The sequence below is a fragment of the Vulpes vulpes genome, chromosome 5, assembly GCF_048418805.1.
Source record: "Vulpes vulpes isolate BD-2025 chromosome 5, VulVul3, whole genome shotgun sequence".
NCBI lineage: Eukaryota > Metazoa > Chordata > Mammalia > Carnivora > Canidae > Vulpes > Vulpes vulpes.
Genome location: NC_132784.1, coordinates 118,199,045 through 118,222,938, shown reverse-complemented (window position 1 = coordinate 118,222,938; position 23,894 = coordinate 118,199,045). Strand labels below are relative to the sequence as shown.

At 40.2% G+C, this 23,894-nt stretch overlaps 1 protein-coding gene across 9 annotated transcripts in view; it reads right to left on the bottom strand.

Moving 5' to 3' along the window:
- PCLO (piccolo presynaptic cytomatrix protein) overlaps positions 1–23,894 on the bottom strand; it is a 383,872-nt gene that overhangs the window by 169,196 nt on the left and 190,782 nt on the right. For 6 of the 9 annotated variants that reach the window (XR_012001830.1, XM_072759800.1, XM_072759802.1 and 3 more), the window contains exons 5-6: positions 17,179–22,519; positions 14,794–16,802 (exon numbers count right to left, since the gene is read on the bottom strand). Coding sequence is in view for 8 of the 9 variants with exons in the window: in XM_072759800.1 (XP_072615901.1) it covers positions 14,794–16,802; positions 17,179–22,519 (7,350 nt within the window). In the remaining variant the exon portion in view is untranslated. The remainder of the gene's footprint in view (positions 1–14,793; positions 16,803–17,178; positions 22,520–23,894) is intronic. The other 3 variants (XM_072759805.1, XM_072759806.1, XM_072759807.1) reach the window with 1 other exon arrangement.

Genomic DNA, 23,894 nt, shown 5'->3' with positions numbered 1-23,894 from the left:
AGAGACCTTCCTTAAGAAGCAAGAAAATCTCAAATACACAACCTAAACTTACACCCAAAGGAGCTGGATAAAGAACAGAAAGTAAATCTTAAAGCCAGCAGAAGAAGGTAAATAAGATTAGAGTAGAAATAAATGATATAGAAATTAAAAAATAAATAAACAGAACAGATCAATGAAACTAAAAGCTGGTTCTTTGAAAGAATTAACAAAATTGATACTCCCAGCCAGACTTATCAAAAAGAAAAGAGAAAGGACCCAAATAAATAAAATTATGAAAGAGACAGGAGAGCTCAAAACTGACACCACAGAAATACAAACAATTCTAAGAACATATTATGAGAAATTATATGCCAACAAATTGAGCAATCTGGAAGAAATGGATAAATTCCTAGAAACATATAAACTACCAAAACAGAAACAGGAAGAAATAGAAAATTTGAACAGATCCATAACTGGCAAAGAAATTGAATCAGTAATAAAAAAAAAATCTCCCAAAAAACAAGAATTCAGGGCCAGATGGCTTCCCTACAGCATCCTTTCTTGATACAAACCCTCAAGAAGGGACGCCTGGGTTGCTCAGTGGTTGAGCATCTGCTTTCAGCTCAGGGTGTAATCCCAGAGTCCGGGATTGAGTCCCACATTGGGCTCTTTGCGGGGAGCCTGATTCTCCCTCTGCCTATGTCTCTGCCTTTCTCTCTGTGTCTCTCACGAATAAATAAATAAATAAATAAAATCTTAAAAAAAAAAACTCAAGAAAGTAGGGATAGAGGGAACATATCTCAACATCATAAAGACTATATATGAAAGACCCACAGCTAATTTCATCCTCAATGTAGAAAAACTGAGATCTTTTCCCTTAAGGTCAGGAACATGACAGGGATGTCCACTCTCACCACTATTGTTCAACATAGTACTGGAAGTCAGCCTCAGCAATCAAACAACAAAAAGAAATAAAAGGCACCCAATCAGCAAAGAAGAAATCAAACTTTCACTCTTTGCAGATGACATGATACTCTATGTAGAAAACCTGAAAGACTCTACCAAAAACATTCTAGAACTGATACATAAATTCAGCAAAGTTGCAGAATATAAAATCAACATACAGAAATCTGTTGCATTTCTATACACCAATAATGAAGCAGCAGAAAGAGAAATCAAGGAATCAATCCCATTTACAATTGCACCAAAAACCATAAGATACCTAGGAATAACCTAACCAAACAGGTGAAAGATCTATACTCTGAAAACTAAAGACCACTTATGAAAGAAATTGAAGAAGACACAAAGAAATGGAAAATATTACATATTCATGGATTGGAAGAATTGTTAAATTGTCTATACTACCCAAAGCAATCTACACACTCAATGCAATCCTGACCAAAATAACACTGATATTTTTCATAAAATTAGAACACACAATCCTGAAATCTGTATGGAACAAGAAAAGTAGCCAAAGTAATGTTGAAAAAGAAAAGTAAAGCAGGAGGCATCACAATCCCAAACCTCAAGCTATATTACACAGCTGTATTCAACAAGACAGTATGGTACTGGCACAAAACAGACACATAGATGAGTAGAATAGAAAAGAAAACCTAGAAAAAGCAGGAAAGAATATCCAATGGAAAACAGAGAGAAACAGTCTCTTAACAAATGGTGTTGGGAAAATGGTGTTGGGAAAAATGGACAGTAACATGCAGGAGAATGAAACTGGACCACTTTCTTACACCATGCACAAAAATACACTCTAACTTGGTGAAATCCATCAAAATCCTAGAGGAGAACACAGGCCAAGGAGACTTTGGCCATATCAACTTCTTATTAGAGACATCTCATGAGACAAGGGAAACAAAAGCAAAAATGAACTATTGGGACTTCTTCAAGATAAAAAGCTTCTGCACAGCAAAGGAAACAATCAACAAAACTAAAAGGCAACTGACGGAATTGCGAATGACATATCTGATAAAGGATTAGTATCCAAAATTTACAAAGAACTCATCAAAATCAGCCTCCAAAAAATAAAAAAATCCAGTTAAGAAATAGGCAAAAGACATGAACAGACATGTCTGTTCATGCCTTCCAAAGAAGGCATATGAATGGCTAACAGACACTTGAAAAAAATGCTCAGCATCACTCATCATAGGGGAAACATAAATCAAAACCACAATGAGATGATATCACCTCACACCTGTCAGAATGGCTAAAATTAATAACTTAGCCATTGGCAAGGATGCAGAGAAAGGGGAGCCTTTTTGCACTGTTTGTGGGAATGCAAACTTGTGCTGTCACTCTGGAAAATAGTATGGAGGTTCCTCAAAATTTAAAAATGGAACTACCCTATGACCCAGCAAATACACGACCATGTATTTATCTGAAGGATGAAAAAATACTGATTCAAAGGGGCATATGCAGTCCAATGTTTATAGCAGCATTATCAACAATAGCCAAATTATGGAAAGGACAAAAATACCCTCGACTGATGAATGGATAAAGAAGATGTGGCATACACACACAATGGAATATTACTCAGCCATCAAAAGAATGATTTCCTGCCATTTGCAATGATGTGGATGGAACTAGAGTATATTATGGTAAGTGAAATAAGTCAGAGAAAGAAAAATATATGATTTCACTCATGTGGAATTTAAGAAATAAAACAGATGAAGACATTGGAAGGGAGGGAAAAATAAAATAAGATAAAAACAGAGAGGAAGGCAAACCATAAGAGACTCTTAACTACAGAGAACAAACAGGGTTGTTGGAGGGGACCAGGTGGGGAGATGGGTTTAATTGGTGATGGGCATTAAAGAGGACACTTGTTGGGATGAGCACTGGATGTTATATGTAATTGATGAATCACTAAATTCTACTCCTAAAACCAATTCTACACTATATGTTAACTAACTTGAACGTTAAAAAAAAAAAAAAAAAAAAAAAAACCTTCAACAGCCTTACTTTGCAGAAACAGAAAAGCTGATCATCAAATTCACATGGAATTTTAAGGGCTTTCAACAGCCAAAACAATATTTAAAAAGAAAACACAATGTTGGATGATCCATACTTCCTCATCAGAACAACTTCAAAGTTACAATAATCAAGACAGTGTGGTACTGGCATAAAAACAAACATAATTCAATAGAACAGAAGAGAGAGTGCAGAAATAAATCCTTACATCAATGGCTCATTGATTTTGGACAAGGGTGCCAAAGCCACTCAATAGGGAAAGAATAATCTCCTCAACAAATGATGATGTATACCCAGATGCAAAAGAATGAAGTTGGATACATACCTCATACCCTATACAAAAATTAACTCAAAACTGATTAACTACATAAATAAAAGATCTGAAACCATAAAACTCTAGAGAAAACATGGAAGTAAATCTTTATGACCTTAGATTTAGATATGACATCAAACATATGAGTAACAAAAGAAAAAACAGATAAATGGAACTTCATCAAAATTTCAAACTTTTGTCCATCAAAGGTAATCATCAAGAAAGTGGAAAAAAAACAAAAAACCCTCAAAGTCGTAAGATAGAGCCCTGTGTTAGGCTCGGCAGTCAGTCAAGAATGGGTTAGAGACTTTCTCTCTTTCTCTGCCTCTCCTCCCTGCCCCTGCTCTCTCTCTAAAATAAATCATTAAAAAATATTAAAATCTAAGCTACAATTTCTTGCATCTGTTAAAAAACACTATGCCTTGCTTTATAATAAACTCTACTAGTCACAATTATTTTACATGTCTTCATTATTATTTCTTTCTTTTTTTTTCCTTTTTTTTCATTATTATTTCTAATAGAAAAAAAAAATCCAGGGGATTCCTGGGTGGCTCAGTGGTTTGGCGTCTGCCTTTGGTCCAGGGTGTGATCCTGGAGTCCCGGGATCGAGTCCCGCATCGGGCTCCCAGCATGGAGCCTGCTTCTCCCTCTGCCTGTGTCTCTGCCTCTCTCTCTCTCTCTCTGTGTCTATCATAAATAAATAAATAAATAAATAAATAAATAAATAAATAAATAAATAAATAAATCTTTAAAAATAGAAAGAAAATAAAAATCTTTAACTTTCTAAACTGTATTAAATCCCTGAACTACACAAAGGCTTTTGTATAGTTAACTCAAATATGATAAAATGTACTCCTCACATGAGTAAGTATGTTCTGATATGCTTTTAAAGACTGTCTAATTTTGGCAGTAGTATTCCATTTGCATGTTTGAAATGCTCATTGCTAGGTAAATGTGAAAAAAAAAACGTGAATCCCTTTTCATAAATTTTTACAAATTTAGTAACCAGCCACACTATTACATATGGACAGACTCAGTTGTTTGCAATTAAGCAATGCCACCTAAACTTACTTTCATATTATACTAAAACTAAAATATATATGAAAGATATATCATGGTGTGGCTGAATAATTTATTGAAAACTTTGTTGTCTTGTTCTTTTTGCCGTAAGAGAGTAAAGTAACAAGAGTTGTTCTCCCTTCTTAGTTGCATGAACAGAGGCCTGTGCCATATCCAGAATCTGAGAGCTTTGCTAAGGGACCATTTGAGTTATAGAATGCCACCCAAACTTAACCCCTATCTCTGTACAGACACATTTAAAATCTAGTTAGATGGTGGTGCCAATGATAGAACTTTTAAGAATCATGGCCTTAAAAATCACGTAAGGCACCAATTTGCCAAGTTTGACATAAAAATGGAAAAGTTGTTGTCTTTAAAGGTCTGTAGAGGCCTAGACCATGACCAAAACTTCAGTGAACAATATATAAATGATTAATTTGTTTTAGAGGATTAAAGAAACACGACATTCTGATATTTCAGTGCTGTAAAGTCAAATGTCTACCAACTACAAGGGTGTAAAAATTAAAGTGAGGATATTAATGGTTTCAGAAGACATATTTCTAAATTCTATGTTTTCATTAGAAAGACACATTGCTGTGTGAAAATCCAGATAACTTTCTTAACTAGTTTGCGGCTTCACTTAACATTACGTTTTCTTGGTTATTTTCCTAGGAGAAAAGAAAATGCTTAAAGCTACGGATGACCTCCTTTTTCTCTTCCTTTTAATCTCCTAACATTCTTATTATTACTAAGTTTAAAAGCACTCTTTCTGTAGTTACTACTTCAAAAATTTATTAGGGCAGCAAAACATATTCTGTTTATATGCTCTTAGCTAGGCAGAAAGAAGGCTTGATGATAAGTAAGCATAAAGAGAAACAAAGTAATTTAAAAGCATTCACACACCCTATAGGCTATGAAAACTTGATAGCATAAGAATTCAAATAACATATCAGAACACTGGAAAATGAACACCGATGCCTCCTTTTTTCTCATTTAACTTTTAAATGGTTTTTGGACTAGCACACCGGATGCCAGGAATCATAATCTAATGCTGATTCCTTCTTCAAGGGCAAAGCATCATTCACAGCTCTGCTTCGCCACTCTCAAATAATGAATATATTCCCTTATCTGAAAATGTGTTAAATAGTTTATGTGGACAATCTGCAGTAGAATAATAAAGTTAATAAAAGTTTCCAGGAATTAACATGAAATTTTATCCTAAAACAGAAACATAAATAAAAAAATAAAATACATGTTCTCATTTTTCTTTTCAGCAACCTTTTCTTTACGCTCTTGCACACTGAATATGGGAGTACTGCCTGCCCAAGAATTATTCCATTTTGATAACAATTATTGATCCAAAAAGAGAAATATTAGTGACCTCCTATGTTCCTATAAAATATTTTCTCAGTGGCAATCTTTCATCACAAGAAAATTAACTTGATTTCAAATGCTGTAAAGTGTAAATTTCTAATTATGCTACATTTCTCCACACAGTGTATTGGAATTATGATTGACCACTTATGTGATATGTGAGCCCTGGGTCATTAGCAATTTGAGGAATGATTCAATAACTACCTGTCAAAAGTCATGAAAAACAGGGACGCCTGGGTGGCTCAGCAGTTGAGCATCTGCCTTTGGCTCAGGTCATGATCCCAGGGTCCTGGGATCGAGTCCTGCATCAGGCTCCCTGCATGGAGCCTGCAACTCCCTCTGCCTATGTCTCTGCCTCTCTCTCCACGTCTCTCATGAATAAAATCTTTAAAAACAAAAAAGTCATGAAAAACATAATGACTATTTTAATAGTGGTGCAAAGTACCTACTAAAGAATTATCTTGGGATAATAAAGATATTTTACATTTAGACTCTTGAAAAGCCTAAACACAACATCACAGAAATCTCTATTGTTTTTTGTTTCTCTTTCATCGACTGATTATCCATCCTTGGGCATAGAACACAATCTTGGAATGTGGCATTAAAGTAGTTCAGAGTTGCTTTTCATCTACATGTGTTTGCAATGAATTAAGTATTTATTTTTCATAATCAATCATTTATTTTCCAAATCATGTGAAATAGCTCCCCACAAATTAAAGAGGAAATTTTCCTCAGACAGTACTTGATTATGGCCCTATTCCTTATCAGCTGCTTAACCATTTGAGTCTTTAGAAAGACAACACTATAAACAAGCAATAAAAGAAGGCAGTTAAGTTAAAAAATTGGCAAGGACTATCTTAGTCTGCTAGAAGACAAAACTCATGGGCTTATACATATATGAAAATATATTTACTAAATATTTACTAGAAATTTTAAGAGGTTAAATTGTCTTTCCAATTCTCAATACTACACATTCAATTACATGAGAATAAAGGTATACATGGATGGGTAATTAAATGATTTTCCAAGTGGATAATTAATGAAAATTAAGCTTATTGATTGCTGTGCATTTGAGTGAGCATTTATAGGCATCAGGTCCTGCCATAAAGGGAAGAACTGCAAAACCACTAGCAAAGAAGCTTTTTTTAACTATAACATTGTTTTTCCTGTTACAAACATTTCTATTGTTTTAATACAACACTCTGAAGAAATTCATGCACATTTATTCACATCAAAAGTAAAATTAATATTGTGAGGTCAAGTCTTTCACGAAGTATTATAAAATTCTCTACAATTAGCAGTAATTAGTACTTGCAGCAGAGATTTCATATCAAGGTTCAAAGAAGTAAATGACTAAGTCATCTAAGTAGTTTCTAGGCCTAGAGGCTGAGCTCTGTGATTATGGCTGAGCTTTCCCCCAAAAAATAAAAATAAAAACGAACAATGAGGACTTGCCTTGTTCCTGTCATGGTAAAATATACTACCTAGTAGATCAGAAATTAAAATGTGGTTCAACCTACTAACAGTAATTTATTCATGTAGCTAAAATGGCTTATTAGAGAGCCCAAACAATTTTTGTATATATGTAATTTTTCATAAACATACATAATCATTCACTAGAGGAGAAAGGAGAAATGACAAGTATAATCATCTTCTATTACAAATCTATTTCTACTGAAATTTTGTTTCCTTAAGAGGGTTATTTATTGTTCTTCACAAAGACTAGTTTTTATTTGCCATTTCATAAAAAAATTTTTTGAAGATTTTATTTATTCATGAGAGACACAGAGAGAGGCAAAGACATAGGCAGAGGGTGAAGCAGGCTCCCTGCAGGCAGCCTAATGTAGGACTCCATCCCAGGACCCCAGGATCGCAACCTGAGCCAAAGGCAGATGCTCAACCACTGAGCCACCCAGGTGTCCCCACAAAATTTTTTCAATCAAAAAAATTCTTCAAAAGTAGTTCTATAAAATCTAGCTTCATGATTTCTTATACTGTTTTTAAGCATTAAGGTTCAATTTTTTGGCTGTTTTAATTTGAATCCCTTGCACCTTGTGCTTCAGGTTGAAATAAGACAGGTTTTAAAAATCCCTTTGTTGTTTACAGCTTCAGGCTAAATAAATAAACTAATGTTGTTTAAGTTAGTCAGTTCATTGAAGACTCCGTTTAACTCACCACACTTGTTCTAGTTCTCTCCTAATTCAAACTCTACACATAATTCAAGACACAGAACAGTACCCAAAGAAAACCCTGTTAAATCCAAGGCCTTATGTGACGCAAATGGAATTAATCTTGGCTGAGTATAGGGGCTGGGTATGGAACTTCAGTCTCCTCATTTTAGACTATGGTATAAAATAATGTAAAGCCTACAGAAAATGAGTGGTTTGGATCTCAACCAAGCAACTGCATGTGAAAATATTTTATTAGTTATATGAGGCCACAAAAACATGAAATATTTTATATATGGACATATATGCATATACATCTGTAGACACTAGTCCTCCCTTATCCAGAGGAGACATGTTCCAATACCCTCAGTGGATGCCTGAAACCATGGATAGTACTGAACCCTACTGTCTTTTCCTATACCTACTTACCTAAGAGAAAGTTTAATTTATAAGTTAGAGTAAGAAATTAACAATAAAATAGGAAAATTACAACATACTATAATAAAAATTATGTGAATGTGGTCTGTTTTTCTCTCTCAAAATACCTTCTTGTACTATACTCATCCTTCTTCTTGTGATGATGCCAGATGATAAAATGCCTATATGATAGGATGAAGTGAGGTGAATGATACAGGCCTTGTGATGTAGGTTACTCTTGGCCTTCTGATTATACTTCAGAGAATCATCTGCTTCCGGATTGTGGTCGACTATCCAAACTGAAGCCATGGAAGGCAAAACCATGCATAAGGAAGAACTTTTGTATTTTGATGTTGAATATGATGTAAGAAATGTCACAAAACTACTAGGATATATTGTGATGCCTCTATATACCTTATACCTCAAAGTATAAAATCAGCTATTCCAAATTTTTGTATGATAATCATTTTAGTTGTTTCTTGATTTTTTCAGTCATAGTTAATGCAGATCAGACAATATTATATAGTAATTTTTAGAAATTTCTACAAATATGCAAAAGTGCACATTAGGAGGGCATATATTTAGGAGAGTTTGTATGCAGCTTCATTGTTACGTCAGTTACAAATTGTCCAAAAAAGAAAGTGTAGTGAATTGATCAGAAATGAATACTATGATAATATATTTAAGAAATTAATTAATGTTAAATAATATTCTGTTTTTAAGCTGTGCCAGTAAAAATCAATGCTCTATTAATTCATAATTCCCCTGCGTTAAACTGGCAGGTCTGAATGTTTAAGTGTTACATTTTAAATATTTCTTCTAATTATACTTATTTGCATATTTTGAAATGCAGATGTCTGGTTAAAGATAATACAATGACCTGCATTTTTTCTCCTTCAGTCTAAAAAACTTTGTTTTGAAATTAATCCTAACATAGGGACTATAGCAATGTTAACTACTTAACACTAAATTGATGAGATCAACCTAAAAACTTTCTGGTTTTCACTCACTGACATTTATACGTATATATGTAAGTATATAACATAAAATGTAATGTATAAAATATAATGTGTATATACAATATATATATACACACATTAGTTTTTATTTTTATATCCTAATAATTAATCCCCATAAATTATTATTTTATTGTCATTTATTTTGGAAAACACTTTAAAATAGTATTTCTTATTTCAACTGTAGAATAGTTGCATTTTCAAGTACAAGATTTTAATCATAAAGAAGTATCATGAGAAAAATGTATTAGTAATGAAGATAGAGCTAAGGAAAGAGTAATTATGATTTATAAAAACCTATCTTTAATGTCTGACTAATCTTGACTGACATACATAAATACCACCATTATAAAACAGGTAATTTCATCAAAGTCAGTTTTAATAGACTGATTTATCTTGTTTTTCAAAAAGAGTAATAAAAAGCAACCTCTAATGACATTAATTTTAAATCATACTTGGCCATCACAGTCATTTCTTAATTCTGTATATTCTGACAGAAATAAAATTGACAGAAATAAAATTTTTCACTTTAGGTTATGGAAATTACTTTCAGAAATACATATTAAAGGGTTCCAAAAATCTCAAAAATAGCTATCAAAACAGCAATCAGTGAAGCAAAACATATTCTTGTAAAAATCAGCTCATGAGTACCATCTGCTTTGCAACAGGATCCTGGCTTAAAGTCTAGAATAAAAAGATTTTAATAAGGAGTTTGCCTTATTATTCAAAAAGCTCTGTGCTTGTTCAATAAGTCTAAGGGTAGTAAAAAACAGCTTTAACACTCACCTTGGATTTTTAAGGCATACAAAGGTGGTAACATTTTAAATGTAACTTATTTTAGTGCAAAAAGTGGTATGTATCATCATTGGCAAAATGTGCTATTTTGGAAATGCATGTCTTTTTTTAAATAAATCACTCAAAAATGGTATTTTTTAAGATCAAGAAATCTTTTGAGTGAATCAGACTCCTTCCAGCACCAAACAAATTCTTTGAATTTACAATGCTATTTCTCCCGATGGATAATGTCACTTTGGCTCCTGATTTTGTAGAGAATGCTATATTAACCTTCCTTCCTAAAGTTATTGATCATCTGGGACATGATGTAAATCAATCTCATTATATATAAGAAAGATAAAGGGCATCAGGAACACATTTGGTGCTCTGGTTTATTTACCCCGAAAAGTAAATTTAAAATGATCATAGAGAACAGGAATCTGATATTTCTAGAGAAGTGGCATTATATATTCCACAGAATATGAAAGCCACATAGTTACTAGGAGATTTGAGAATTATTTGCACCAACCCATAAAGTAAAGCCCTAAAGGGACAGTAGGCAAATTTGTGTTGAGAACATACAGATATTGTCAAATGTCAACCTGAGGAAAGGGAATCAATATTACTAGGTATCTACAGTTGCCAGAATGGGAAAGTGGTAAATTTACTTCATTTAATCATTACAGATAGTTATTGTATCATTCTATACCACTACCCACCTATTTTTAACTATTTGGCTTTCATTAAGCATTCTAGTTGAGGAAGAGTTCTACTAATGAAAGTGAGAAAATCATTGTGTACCTACTCCTTTCATTAGAAAACATACTTCTTCCTTTGTTCTTTCTAAATTGTGATGAAAATGCATCATTATCAAGTCATATCTAGGTAGACAGCTTAACCTCATGGGAAGGAATAAATATTGACTCTGTTTTTGTTATATCTCTTGAGAATCTGAAGGACTTAAGGAAAAAGGCAGTAATGTTTTTCCATCTTTACTCAGTTAAAAATTTACATTTGTAAAAGGAAGTAGGCTACAAGATAAAACTGGATACATAAATGTTATCAAAAAATAGATTTTGGCTTTGAGGCTATGACTTTGATACCAGAATGATGAAGTCTAGAAAAGGGATAGAGTTCACTCTTATAGACACTAGGGAACATTACATAACTCCACAGAATTATCTCAGATAACTCCCTGCTTCACTTATGCACAGTGTGCACATTATTCTGTGATTTTATGTTAATTAGTGCTAATTCTAATTAACTAAGTATATAAGACATCTTAGGGCTTAGCATGAACTCAAAGTGCCAGTGACACACTAACTAAACACTAAGCATGCTTTTGCCTTAGAATTCCTGTGTCAAAGACAAGACCCAAGTTCCACGATGGAAAAACCACATGCAAGTTAAAGGATCTCATGTCACATAGTTGAATTCCTATAGGAATAGAATAAAATTTAAATCTCTGATATTCCAAATTGCAAAATTAAGACAAATGTTTTGAAACTCTAGGATGGAAGATCTGACCCTGTAGTAATTAAAGTGCTCCAAAAAGTTTCTGAGATAGTTACTAAGACAAAAAAGTGAATATGGAAAGAGAACCAAAACCAAACCAATCAAGCAAGAAATGATCCACATTTGCCTGTGAAGAAACAAAAGGTACAATACAGAGCTTTATATTATTATTATTATTATCATCATCATCATCATCATTGTTATTATTATTTGAGAGAGACAGCACAGGGTAGGGAGCAGAGGGACAGGGAGAGAGAGCATCCCAAGCAGGCTCCATGCTCAGTGCAAAGCCCAATGAGGACCCTGAGATCATGACCTGAGCCAAAATCAAGAGCCTGGCACTTAACTGACTGCCATTCAGGCACCCCAGGAATGAGGTAAGGAGAGCCTCTTTGTGGTAGTAAAACTTAAGCAGAAACCTATACACAGGAATAAGCCAGACAAAGATCTGAGGAGAGAGAGAGAGAGAGAGAGTAAGATCCCAACACAGGGCTGGCACGAGGATGAGGTTGGCACATCCAGCAAATGGCAAGGTCAGTGGTGGGAGCAGAGCAAGAGGAGGGGGCAAATGTGGGGAGCGACTGATGAGGTTGTGAGACAGGCAGAGAAAAGATCATATGGGTCCCTGTTAAGAAATGTCTAAGATATTCTGAATTCAATGAGGATCTACTGGAGAGTTTAAGCTATGGAGTGTGGAAAGAAAAAGAAAGAAAGAAAGAAAAAAAGATGGTGGCTTAGGTCTAATCTCTTGATGACCATGGAAAGGAAATCCAAACAGTAACTCAGCAAATTAGATTCCCAGTGATACGCTCTTTACTACTTTTCCAGTTTTATAGTAAACCTCTTCTTCCTCCTCTTTCCTTTTGCTTGTTCATCAGTACGAACCTTTGCATAGTCTGTTTCCTCTATTTAGAGGGACCTCCTTTTTTGTCTTCAGGGTCCAACAGAGATTTCACCCTCATGTTTCAGAACGTGTTCTTTGAAACATTTCCTCACACTTCCAGAAAAAAAAGAGATCTGACCACAGAATCACATATAGGATAGAACTTCTCTTTCCTGCTACCTTACAGCACGCTATTTTATGCTATGTTGTCCCAGTGGCTACTGAATGGTGTGATTCTTCTCAACTTTACTAGTCTGAGAAAATTAACAGTATGTAAATTACTGAGCTAAACTTCTTAAATTAAACCCATATCACTACGAATATCACTTAGAAGATTATGCTTTTCGAAACAACTAATCCATGTTTATAATGAAGGAATTTAGTTTTTTACAAAAGACTCAAAGCATGTCTAGAAATGGGCAAAAAAACCAATGATAAAAGTCACATGTTCGAATCACAGTATCTAAGGTGCCAAAAACATTACCTGTACACAAAATGGTCTACCTTGTGCATGAAATAAAACAGTATCTTTGAGTTGAGCTTATTCCATATTAAAGCACTGAGCTGGACTGATTAGGAAAAGGAACTACTGAACTTCAGGAGCTCAATCCACCTAGGATTTTTCAGGCTCAGAAATTATTTCGTAATTCTACCCAACTTCCTTTGGGATTAGGTAGTTAATCAGTATCATCACCTTGAATACAACCCACATAACTCCTGGTATCTTTCATTTCACACTTCTAAGTCTGAAGGTGAATACTGTGAAAAAAAAAATACAACTTCAACCTCTTCTTTAACTGAGTTTATATGAATTAAGGGTACAGGGCTATATATTAAGTAAATAATCAATACATCAACTAGGAAAGTCTATTCTTTCTGAGGACGTAAATGGTATATTACTTTAAAGTCCTGTCAAAAACCACATTTTCCAAGTTTCCAAATAACTCTTTAGGCGAATCTAGATGCCACTGCTATAAAAACACTTATACACATAGCTGAATTGAAAATCACTTCTCACAACAGATTTAATTCTGGAAACAAAGCCATAGAAAAAAATAACTTTCTGTAAACTGAATGAAATCTCAATGCACCAGTGCTTTCCTGACTTCATGTTATGACCTCTGACCCCCACATGAAGACAATTTTACTTCATGTGGGGACATACTGCTTAAGAAAATACGTAATAACAAAATGTCACTATGAAACTAAAAGATATGAATTTGTAATTTTTAATATGCCTATAGAGATGTCTACATACCTATAAATAGACTTGCAGTCATATTTGATGACATATTCCCAGCCCACAGCCATAATGTCTAATATACATGGGCCAGCGGAAATATAACAGTGTCTCAGAAAAGTCTATTTAGAAGCTTTAGAGTTTGAAAATCTGGAGTTCAAACACCAGTAAATTGAGGGAACTTTTAATCTGAAGGTGGATCTTATCTAAATTGAACTATCATATTTATCGACAGCCTTCTCAAGAGTATTATATTAGATTTTAAAGGTAGGATACACTTGTTTTTCTAGCTGATTATTACCATTTCTTATTAGCTCAGCTAGAGAGATCCTCACAAATGTGTCCAACATACCTACGTTTTTTCTCCTTTGAAGCATACCGCTATATTTTAAAATAATCAATGGCTATTATCCAAAGAAACATAAAAATTCTTTTTTGCTTCTATAAGCCCTGGAATTAAGGTTTACCTGAGGTTAGATTTAAGAAAGTTGCCAGAAACTAAACAAGCATAGATGAACTATGAAATTATATTACTCTTTCATCTGCCTTCTCTAGAAATGCTCTCTTTTGAACAGTAAATATTCTAAGCCCTTTTCTGAAAATATTCTGGCTGGAGGAAGACAAAACTGATTGGAAGATCTCCAAGGACCCTCCCAATGAAGATTTCCAGGGTCCATGGGCCTAAATTTAGGGCCGTCCTTCACCTTATCTGTTTATGCTCAGTATTTATTCCATCATACTTGAATATGAATATTAATTATACTCCTGGAAATCACAGTCTACAACGGACACTTGGGAGATTTCAAGGTCAGAATGAAACTTTCAATCTCAGGGAACCATACAGTAATGCACTTCTTTTTCATTCTGCTCACATAAGGTGCCTTCTTTTTTTGGTATCTCTAAATGGACGTATACTTTCCTGGTTTTTCCCCAAATTTCAAATGAAATAATCCTCCCTAAACTGCAGTATCAGGTTCTAAGGTCGCAGGAGCCTCACTGCCTCCGCAAGTCTGCAAACACACGCTTAACATCAACTCATCTATTGTCTTCTAACTAAAAAGAATCACTCTTACCGTGTAGCCCTCGGTATACTGAAAAGGAGCCCTGGAACTTTCATCTGCTGTTGGACTCAGAGGCTTGGGGTCAGACATGGACCGCTGCATCATCTTGGCTGTCTTAGGACTTGCTGGGGGCACTTTAGCCATGTCTGGATGCAGTACTTTCTGTGGACTTATCTCATCAGGGAGGGGTTTTTCATAAGGTACAAAGGCTGATTCTAAGGCTTTGCCTGGTGAAAGTGGTGAGATGGGTGAATAAAGGACTTTTGGAGATTTGGGTGGGGAAGGAGCCAGCTGTAATGTGGAATCTGCCCGAAGGTGAGATGAGTAACCAATCTCTAAAGGTGTTGGGCGTTTCTTGTCTTTGGGTGGAGAGGTGGCACTCAGATACTGAGGACTCTGTGTGTCTGAATCTGCTTCTGTTTGACATCCTAAGCTGCCCCCTTTGTAAGTCTTTTCAGGGGCTGAAATGTGTTTAATTATTTCTACCTTGGCATCCACGCGTGCGCGTACTGACGGTGTTCTTATGGTTCCAACGGGTTCAGTCTGCACAGAAATCTCGGCTACTGTCTGAACTGCTATACTGGCGACCTTGGAAAGGGGTTTGCTCTTGTCAGCATCCACAGTGCTGTCCCCGTACTTGCCTACTCGAGCTTTCCTCCTCGCTCTAGTAGGCATATCCCATTCATCCTGATCTTCATCATCAGTTTGGACACTTGTATCAACACTCTTTTTGGTTCTCCGCCTCCTACTCACATAGCTCCGGTCTGCTGCGTCCTCGTCGTCGGTTTGCACGCCGCTGTCCACTATCTTTTTAAAGCCGCGGGGGTCATCGGGTTCCCCCATTTCCTCATACTGTCCACGGGCTTTTGCTGCAGAACTTCTCTTTTTGGGCTGCTTCTCCTCCTTGACCACCACCTCCGTCAGAGGGATTTCTGAGACGGTGCTCAGGATGCCAGGTGGGGCGATGTACTGGGTCACACCATCAGACTGCACCGTGTACCAGCCCTGGCTCTGGGGAATTTCGATCGCCACGACGGCCGAGGCGGTGGTGGTGGCGTCCTCAGGGGCCCAGAACGCACTCCCTTCCGGGGCAGCATACTGCCCTTCCAGCATCGCCTGCTCTGTGGTCGTTTGGGGAGACGCAGTTCCGGAAGGGTCGTAGTTATACTGGTAGATCTGGCGAATCTTCTGCTCTTCCAGCTGCTGGTGAAGCTGCTGCTGCAGCTGCTGGATCTGCTCCAGCTGTAGCTGTTGCTGAGCTAAGGTCTCCTGCCTCATCATGAACTGGGCCTGCCGCTCCTCTTCTTGCTGATAGAGAAGGTGCTGCTTCATAGACTGCAGCTCCTCCAGCTTCTTTTGAACCATGATCTTTTCTTGTTCCCGGAACCTTTGAATTTCCTGACGCTCCCACTCTAGTTCCTCGGCAAAACGCTGTTGCTTAATTTTCTCCAGTTCCAGGAGCTCACGCTCCAAGTCGAGCTGCTGCTGCTGTTTATCTTCCTCAGGTACAATTAAAATAGCAGTTTCATCTCCCACCACTTCAGAAAACACTTCGGATGCTGTGGTTAAAGTGGGAACCGAGTCTATCGTCTCAGCAGTCAGAGTCTCCATCGTAAGGGTCTGCAAACTGGCACTGATATCAATACCAGGTGCCACGATGTCTGTTTCAGAGGCACCTGTTGTTAGGAAATAGGATCTAGGCATCGGCTGGCTCTGGTGCAGAGCGGATAACGAAGTCACAGCGTCAGCTGTGTGCACGCCAGACAAATCCCTCACCGTGGTGCTGAAAATTGAGCCAGGTTGTGTGGTGATAGCAAATGTGGAGGGAATTGGGGTTGCTACTGAAGAATAGACGACACCATTTGATGACCTCAGAACGCTCCCCACACCATACTGGGATCCTGGAGGTGGAGTCATTCTTGCTGTGGAATACTGTGGGGTACTAATCCCAACTTCTGAAATGACTTGCCGTGTTTCTGGATAGGGACCTGCGGTCTTGCTTGAATAATCCATTACCTCACCTGAAACACAGGGTAGAGTTACAGTCTGGTTCCCAGAACGAATGATGCTTTTTGGGTTTGAAAGCCCTCTCAATCTTGACGAACATAATGAATGGGACGGCATGCAAATCCACAGGTTAACCTAATCAGATGCGGAATAAAAGCGATGTTGACCATGCAGGCACATGCAGGCGATGCTGGGCAGAACAAATTAAAAAAAAAAACAAAAAACGAAGAAATGAAAGTGCGCATGGACTCCAAAATATGTTGCCAAAACATCCAAAGCAAGAGAAAAGGTAACAAAATTGGAAAAGGGACCACATCTTTCATCCTGAAATGAGATGAGGGACACCATAACGACATTTCAAGGAAAGGTCTGTTGCCACATCATACTGACCTGTAGTACTTCTCCCTGAAGTCAGATCTACTGCTGCATCAGTGCCTCCAGAATAATCAAAAGCATTTTTACTCTTATAGAAAAAATGTCCAGCTTCTGCTAAATTAGTGTCGGACATGGAAGGTTTCATTCCCCCAATCCCTCTATAACCATAGGGCCCTGATCGATCGTACTGATAGTGGTCATCCCTATAGCCAAAACGATCCTCAGGAAGAGTAGTGGCAGGCTGCTGTGCCGTGCAGCTCCTTCCGAAGGGTAACTTGTAAACCATATCACAGCACACGGCTCTTCTTCCTGCAGTCAGATCAACAGGCTTGTCATCATCTTCCACTATCTTGGTCACCACACCCGAAGTGGATTCGTCCATTGTCACAACTGTTCTGTGCGACTTTGTTGTACTGAGGTCCACCACTTCCCCATCAGGGATGCCCTGCAATGTGATGCTATCAGTCCATCCATTTGTGACACCAGCAGGAGGCACAGTGACAGGTTTTGGAAGAGCCGATGTCACCGGGTGTGCCGAAGGGCCTAAAGATAAGTTTATCGGCGCGTCCTCCCTAGCGGCAGGGAAGGCCTGGCCACTTGGCATCTTGTACGTGGGCTCAGCGGGCTTTGATGTCGTGAGCTGGAGCGGTGCGGTCGTCCCACGTTCTAGGCCCACCAGGCTTTCCGAGGCCACAGTGTGACTTGAACCAGCCGTGCCCGCGACGACGGTCGCCGACTCCGTGAGCAGGGCCATCGGCATCGCTGCTGACGGAGTTGTGCTGAGATTTATAACGGAGGGCTGAACAGCACTAATCTGCCTGCCATAAACGTCACTTGCAGCGCTCTGCCTCTTCAGATCTATGGTGGCGGCGGAAAGATCCACACCCTTGTCAGGCACCTGCACCTCTCCTTTTGGTACCGTTCGCAAATCAATGGCATCGCCCACAAGCTGCACCTTCCCGTTTTCCTTAGGCTGACGCTTGTCGAGAGCAAGAGGCTCTGGGGGAGTTGAGATCGGGACAGTGCTGAGACCAACACCGGGGACTGCACTTCTGGCCACTGAAACCTTGGCCTGAGAAACTTCAGCTGTGAAAAACTGTGTCCCCGAGGTTGGGGCTGCTTGAAACGAAGACAAGGTTGTGACCGGGAGAGCAGACAATGTCCCCAGAGATCCTGAGAGGTACAAGCTTGGTGCTGCAGAACTGGGCATTCCCGCAGTGGTCAGAGGAGGAACTAAAGAAAACACTGGTTCGATGGAAATCAGGTCTTTGGGGGGTGACCCCAGGGGCCAACTGGTGATTGCCTGACTGGCTGAAGAATCTGTTGGAGTCCCGGGTTCAGATGGCAACGTGATAACCACATAGGTTTCCATGAGGGATTTGGAAAATCTCGGGGAGGACTTGTTAGAGTGAGGGGATAGTGGGGATGTAGGGGAAGGTAATTTATAATCTGCTGAAGTCACTAAATTTAGTGTCATATTTGAAGTCAGAGATAGACCTGCCGGTTTGGGGTGTGTATCTGCTGGTTTTTGTGTCGTTACTGGAAGCTGAGGAACTGCTGGTTTGGGGGCAATTGGAGGTTTACTTGGCTCAGGTCTGTGTGTAAACACAAGGCCAGACGGGATGGAAGATGGTTTAGGAGGAACAGGAGGAGGTGCAGGGGTACATATTTTTGTTACAGGTAACCCACTACCTCTTGGGATGGCCGCGGCCTCTGCTGCAGTAACACCATCAGCTGGCGGTGTAGCTGTGGGAGTTAGAGTCACCGGAGCTGTAGCGATTACCTTTTTTTTAGGATGAACAGCTGGTTTAGGTGAGGTTGGTGGAGGAAGGGGTGGAGGAGGAGGAGGAGGGGGTGGGGGAGGAGGAGGAGGGGGAGGGGGAGGAGGCGGAGGAGGTTGGGCTGATGCATCCACAGAAGAACTTCTAAAGAATGGACGAGTTTTAGTTGGAAGAGAGCTAAGAGAAGGGCTGCCAGATGGCAAGGGAGGTGCAGGTTTAGCTTGATCAAAGACCTGTCCAGACAGCAAGCGTGTCACTGGAACCTGCTCCTCCACTGCAATAGCGGGAGAAGGAGGCTGATCAAACCCGGTTTCAGATAAGCCAATTTTTGTGGGTTCAACCTCAGACTTCTCCCTTTTATCTCTGTAAGCTTCCAAAACGTCAAGAATAATTCCATTCCCGGTGTCCTTCTTGGCTTTCTTCACTGGGTCTTTTTCAGATGTAGATAAGTCAGTGGAAATAGTGTCAGCAATGAGCCCCTCGGGTTCAGTTCCTACAGGTTTGAGAGGCGGTCCCATATCAGATAAGGAAATCACGATATGATCAGCACTCGCTCTTCCATCGGGTAGGGCAGTCCGAGCTAAAGATACACTTATTTCTTCCGGATAGTCGATAATGCTGCCGGGAAAATATGTTGATGAAGAAATCTCAGAATCTTCAAACTTAGTCACTATGTCCACTGGCTCCGCATAAACTGTGGTTATACTATCCAAGGTAGTGATGGGTGAGGAGCTATCTGTGGTACAAACTGAAGACACAGATGATGTGAGAGAGGGTGTGTCAGAGGGCGGGACAGATGTGGCACTTTCTGAAGGTTCGGAGTAGGTCAAAATCAGTGACTCATGGGCAATTATCTCTTGAATCTCCCTTGTATAATCAGTTACATATTCATCCTCAATTTCTTCTGTTGAAAAATGTTGGGTTATTTTGACATCGGGGATGGAGAGCGTTGCGCTGCTGGTGGAATCTGTGAGAGATGCTCCCGAGAGAACACTTGATGTCAAAGAAGCATCGGGCATCCTGTCAAAGTCCACAGTAGATTCTGTCATGTCATCCGTGATGGGGGGCTGGGATGGACCGGACCCAGGTGGGAACTGCATCTGCTGCTGCCTCTTCATGAGCTCTTCATAGGCAGCATCGGCATCTAGTAACTTCTTTTCTTCACTGGTGGAAGTTACCATACTACCCAGATCCACTATCTCGTGGCTTTCTGGGATAATGTAAGAGCTTGAAACGATGTCTTCTTGAGGCACAAGAGAATGTAAGCTTTCCAATTCATAAAACTCTTTCTGGAGGTCTGTTATTTTTTGCATAGGATCTTCATAAATCTGTTCCGGAATCCTTACTTTTTGCTCTTTCCCTCTCTGTTGCAGAAAGCCGTTTTCGTCTTCTTGCCTCGTTAGTAGGCCACCATCTACCGAACCATTATATGTGTCCTCCACTAGAGATTCGTAAATATAGTCCTCTATTAACATCCCTCCATACAAAGGCTCTTTTTCAAACATTTCATCTCGTTCCGTTGCAGCTGGAAAAGCCTTGTACTTGTGGGGTTTGTGCATCATTTCTTCATACATCTCCTCAGCACTTTTTAATGCCTTTTGGCCGTCTTCTCTCTGCATGAGACACTGCTCATCGGTTGGGGAGTACAAAGACACAGCTGTGGGCAATTTATACACTTTCTGGACTTCTATTATTTTCTCTGGGCTTATTTCAAAACCTTCCGGGTCTGACTCTATGCTAGGTGAGTATTCGGAACAAGAGGACCGATGGAGCTCCTCCATCTCTGCAGCCTGACGTAACTCTTCTGTGGGAGATGCGTCTTCAATGGGAGAGAGGTTACTGGGTGGGGTCTTTGGTCTCTCCCTCCTCCTCTGAGCTCGAAGTTCATCTTTGTCTTTCTTTGATTTCTTACTAGAAGTCTTTCTTTGTTGCTGTTCCAATTCCCGCTGCTTTTCTTGCTCCTTCAGCAGCTCTTCCTCCTCTCTCAGCTCTTCCTCCTCTGAGGAGTCCTCAATGGTGGGCAGAAGGGGGCCGTGCGACCTGTGCCGAGCTTTCCGTTGCTGCTTGCTCTCTCCCTTTTTGTGGCTTGGGCTACTATCACTGTCCTCATCAAGGGAGGACACCGACGTCGGGGATGTGCCGGGAGTGAAGCTGGAAGCGTGAAGGCTGGAGGACCCTTCCCCCCGTGACCTGTCTTCTGGAGAGTCCGTCAGGCTCTCCATTTCCAGTTCTGGCTCCTCGTCGAAGTCCAACACTGCGGCTCTGCGCGCGGGCTCTGGGCCGTAGCGCTCCGCCGTCGCGCTGTTCAGCTCTATGGTCTTGAAGCGCCGCAGGCCGCCTCCTCCGGCCACGATGAGCTCGTCACTGTCCTGACTCGTGGTCTCTCTGTACCTCGGCTCGGGGCTGTCGTCGAACGTGTCATCGTCATCATCGTGCCACGAGTGGCGTCGTCCCGCATCGCCGTCGAGGCTTGCGGTGCTCCTGCGGCTGGCTCGCCGGTGCTTGCCAGCGGCCGCCCTCGCCTTGCCCCTGGGCTCTTCCCTCGGGCGGCCGTCGGCGCTGCGCCCGTCCGGGAGCTGGCTGCCGGGGGGCTCCTCGCCCTCGGACCCCGAGGCGTCCTCATCGGCGCTCGCGTCCGCGGCCGGTTCGCCTCCCAGGCCGCCGTCATCCCCGGAGCCCGGGCTGTCCTCCCGCCTACCGTCCTCGCTGCTGGACGAGCCCGCGCCGGCCCCGCGCTCTCTCGGGGGCCCCGGGGGCTTCTCGCTGTCGCTGCGGCCCTCCGCGCACTCGGGGGACGGCCTTAGGGGCCTCGCGGCCCCGACCCACGCCAACTGCCCTCCGTAGTCCTGTGTGGAGGGCACGTCCCGGCGGCCGTCCTGAGTGGAAGGGACGTCCCAGCGCCCATCCTGCGTGGAAGGGACATCTCGGAGACCGTCCTGCGTGAAAGGGACGTCCAGGCGCCCGTCCTGCGTGGAAGGGACGTGTCGGAGACCATCCTGCATGGAAGGGACGTCCTGGCGCCCGTCCTGCGTGGAAGGGACGTCCCGGGGCCCGTCCTGCGTGGAAGGCATGTCCCGTCGACCGTCCTGTGTGGAAGGCATGTCCCGGCGGCCGTCCTGCATGGAAGGGACATCCTGGCGGCCGTCTTGCGTGGAAGGCACGTCCTGGCGGCCGTCCTGCGTGGAAGGCTCCTCTTCCCCTGCGCGTCTCGCCAGCTCCTGTCCCGCCGCCGGGGTCTCCGCCCGGGAACCCACGGGCAGCCCGCAACAAACCTCCGGAGGCTGGCTGTTCCCGTGGGGCTTCTCCGCCGCGAGGGTGCTTGCCTGAGCCTCCAGAAGGGAGAGGACTGTGCTCTCTAACTTAGCCAAGTCTGAGGGGCTGGAGGGGCTGCTTTCTTGGGAAAAAGAGTCCTTTTTGAGTCCCTTGTGCAAATCTTTTTCGTCACTTGGAATAAGACTTGGAATTTCACCAAGTGAACTTGATATCCCATCAGAAGAGTATCCTGTGTCACTCAGACCTTGCGGGCTTTTTGGTTGCTGAGAACTTGAAGTGTCTGATTTGTCATCTTCCTTTTCCTAGCAGGGAGGAAAAGATACAGGAAAACTTAACATGATTAAACTAGTAACAGGGCCTCTCTATTACTCCCAAATAACTGCTATGAACTGAGGAGTAATATTAGCATTTTTCTTTCAACTATATGCCAGTAATTTTTTTAGATCTTTGGCTACAAAAAAATGAAAATAGTTGATATGTACTAAGGTTAGTTTACATTTAATCTAAGTTTAATGAAAAGTCCATTCTTAACATTTGTTTTTTTCCACTAACACTCTATTTATATTTCAATTCCATTTTATTTCAAACACGTGATTATTTTTCTCAGTACATTTATTTGGGGAGAGAGTTACAAATTGTCAAGAAATTAAGGTTTTCATTAATATAATCAATACTTTTGAGTTATGGGGACAAGCAAAGAAAGAAAGAAAAAATCAGAGGATGGGCTTTGTACCTGGCTATGAGTTGTAAGAGATGTTGGAAATTTTACTGAACAGAAATATGCAGGTGATATGACCATAATGATATCTGCCTGAACAATCACAAAAAAAAATTTTTTTTTTGAGAGAGAGATTTAAATATGGCACTACCTTTTAAGGACACTTTAAAAAACGCTAAGACATTATATTCACTTGCTATTGTTGTTAATATTATTATCTTGTATCATTTGAAGTGAATGTTTAGAAACTTTGAAAAAGTTTACAATTATTACTAATAGTTATTGCTAATAATTAATGACTTTTAAAAAGTTATGCAATAACTAGTCTGACTCATGGCTTTAGCTAAAGAAAAATATCCAGCTATTATTTTTGTAGTGTTTTTAATCTCATTTATCTTTAGCATCATACCTCAAAGCTATTTAATAAATATCATCTGTATAAATGTCTTCTGATTGTGAAAATACTTGAACTTTTACCTTTAAACTGTGTCAAAGTCACATCCTTTCAACCAGTATAATAACTAACTTTGGTAAATGGGATCGTGGGCTTCCCAAGGAGCTGGGACACTATGCAGACAAATCACAGCTTTGACCTGCTGCTTTTCTTGGGCTGTGATTAGGCCATGCCAGCAATTTGGTTCAAGAATCAGAGCAACCTTAAATGAAAATATTAAACATAGAGACTTTTTGCCTAAGTCCAAATTAAAAATACCCATGAGCAAGATGAAACTCAACTAATCCAATTGGTTTCCATGCTTAGAGTATTAAACTAACCCCACAGCCCTATGGAATGAAGAGGTCAGAAATCAAGGTACACGAGGACATTCGCTATCAGACCCTGGCCTATGAAGCCACCTCAATTCCACTAAATCCATATCTTGAACTAACCACCTCAATTATTTTCAGTGGGTTTGTAAGCACGGGCTCCTCCAACCCGCTGGTAACCCAAATGATCAGAT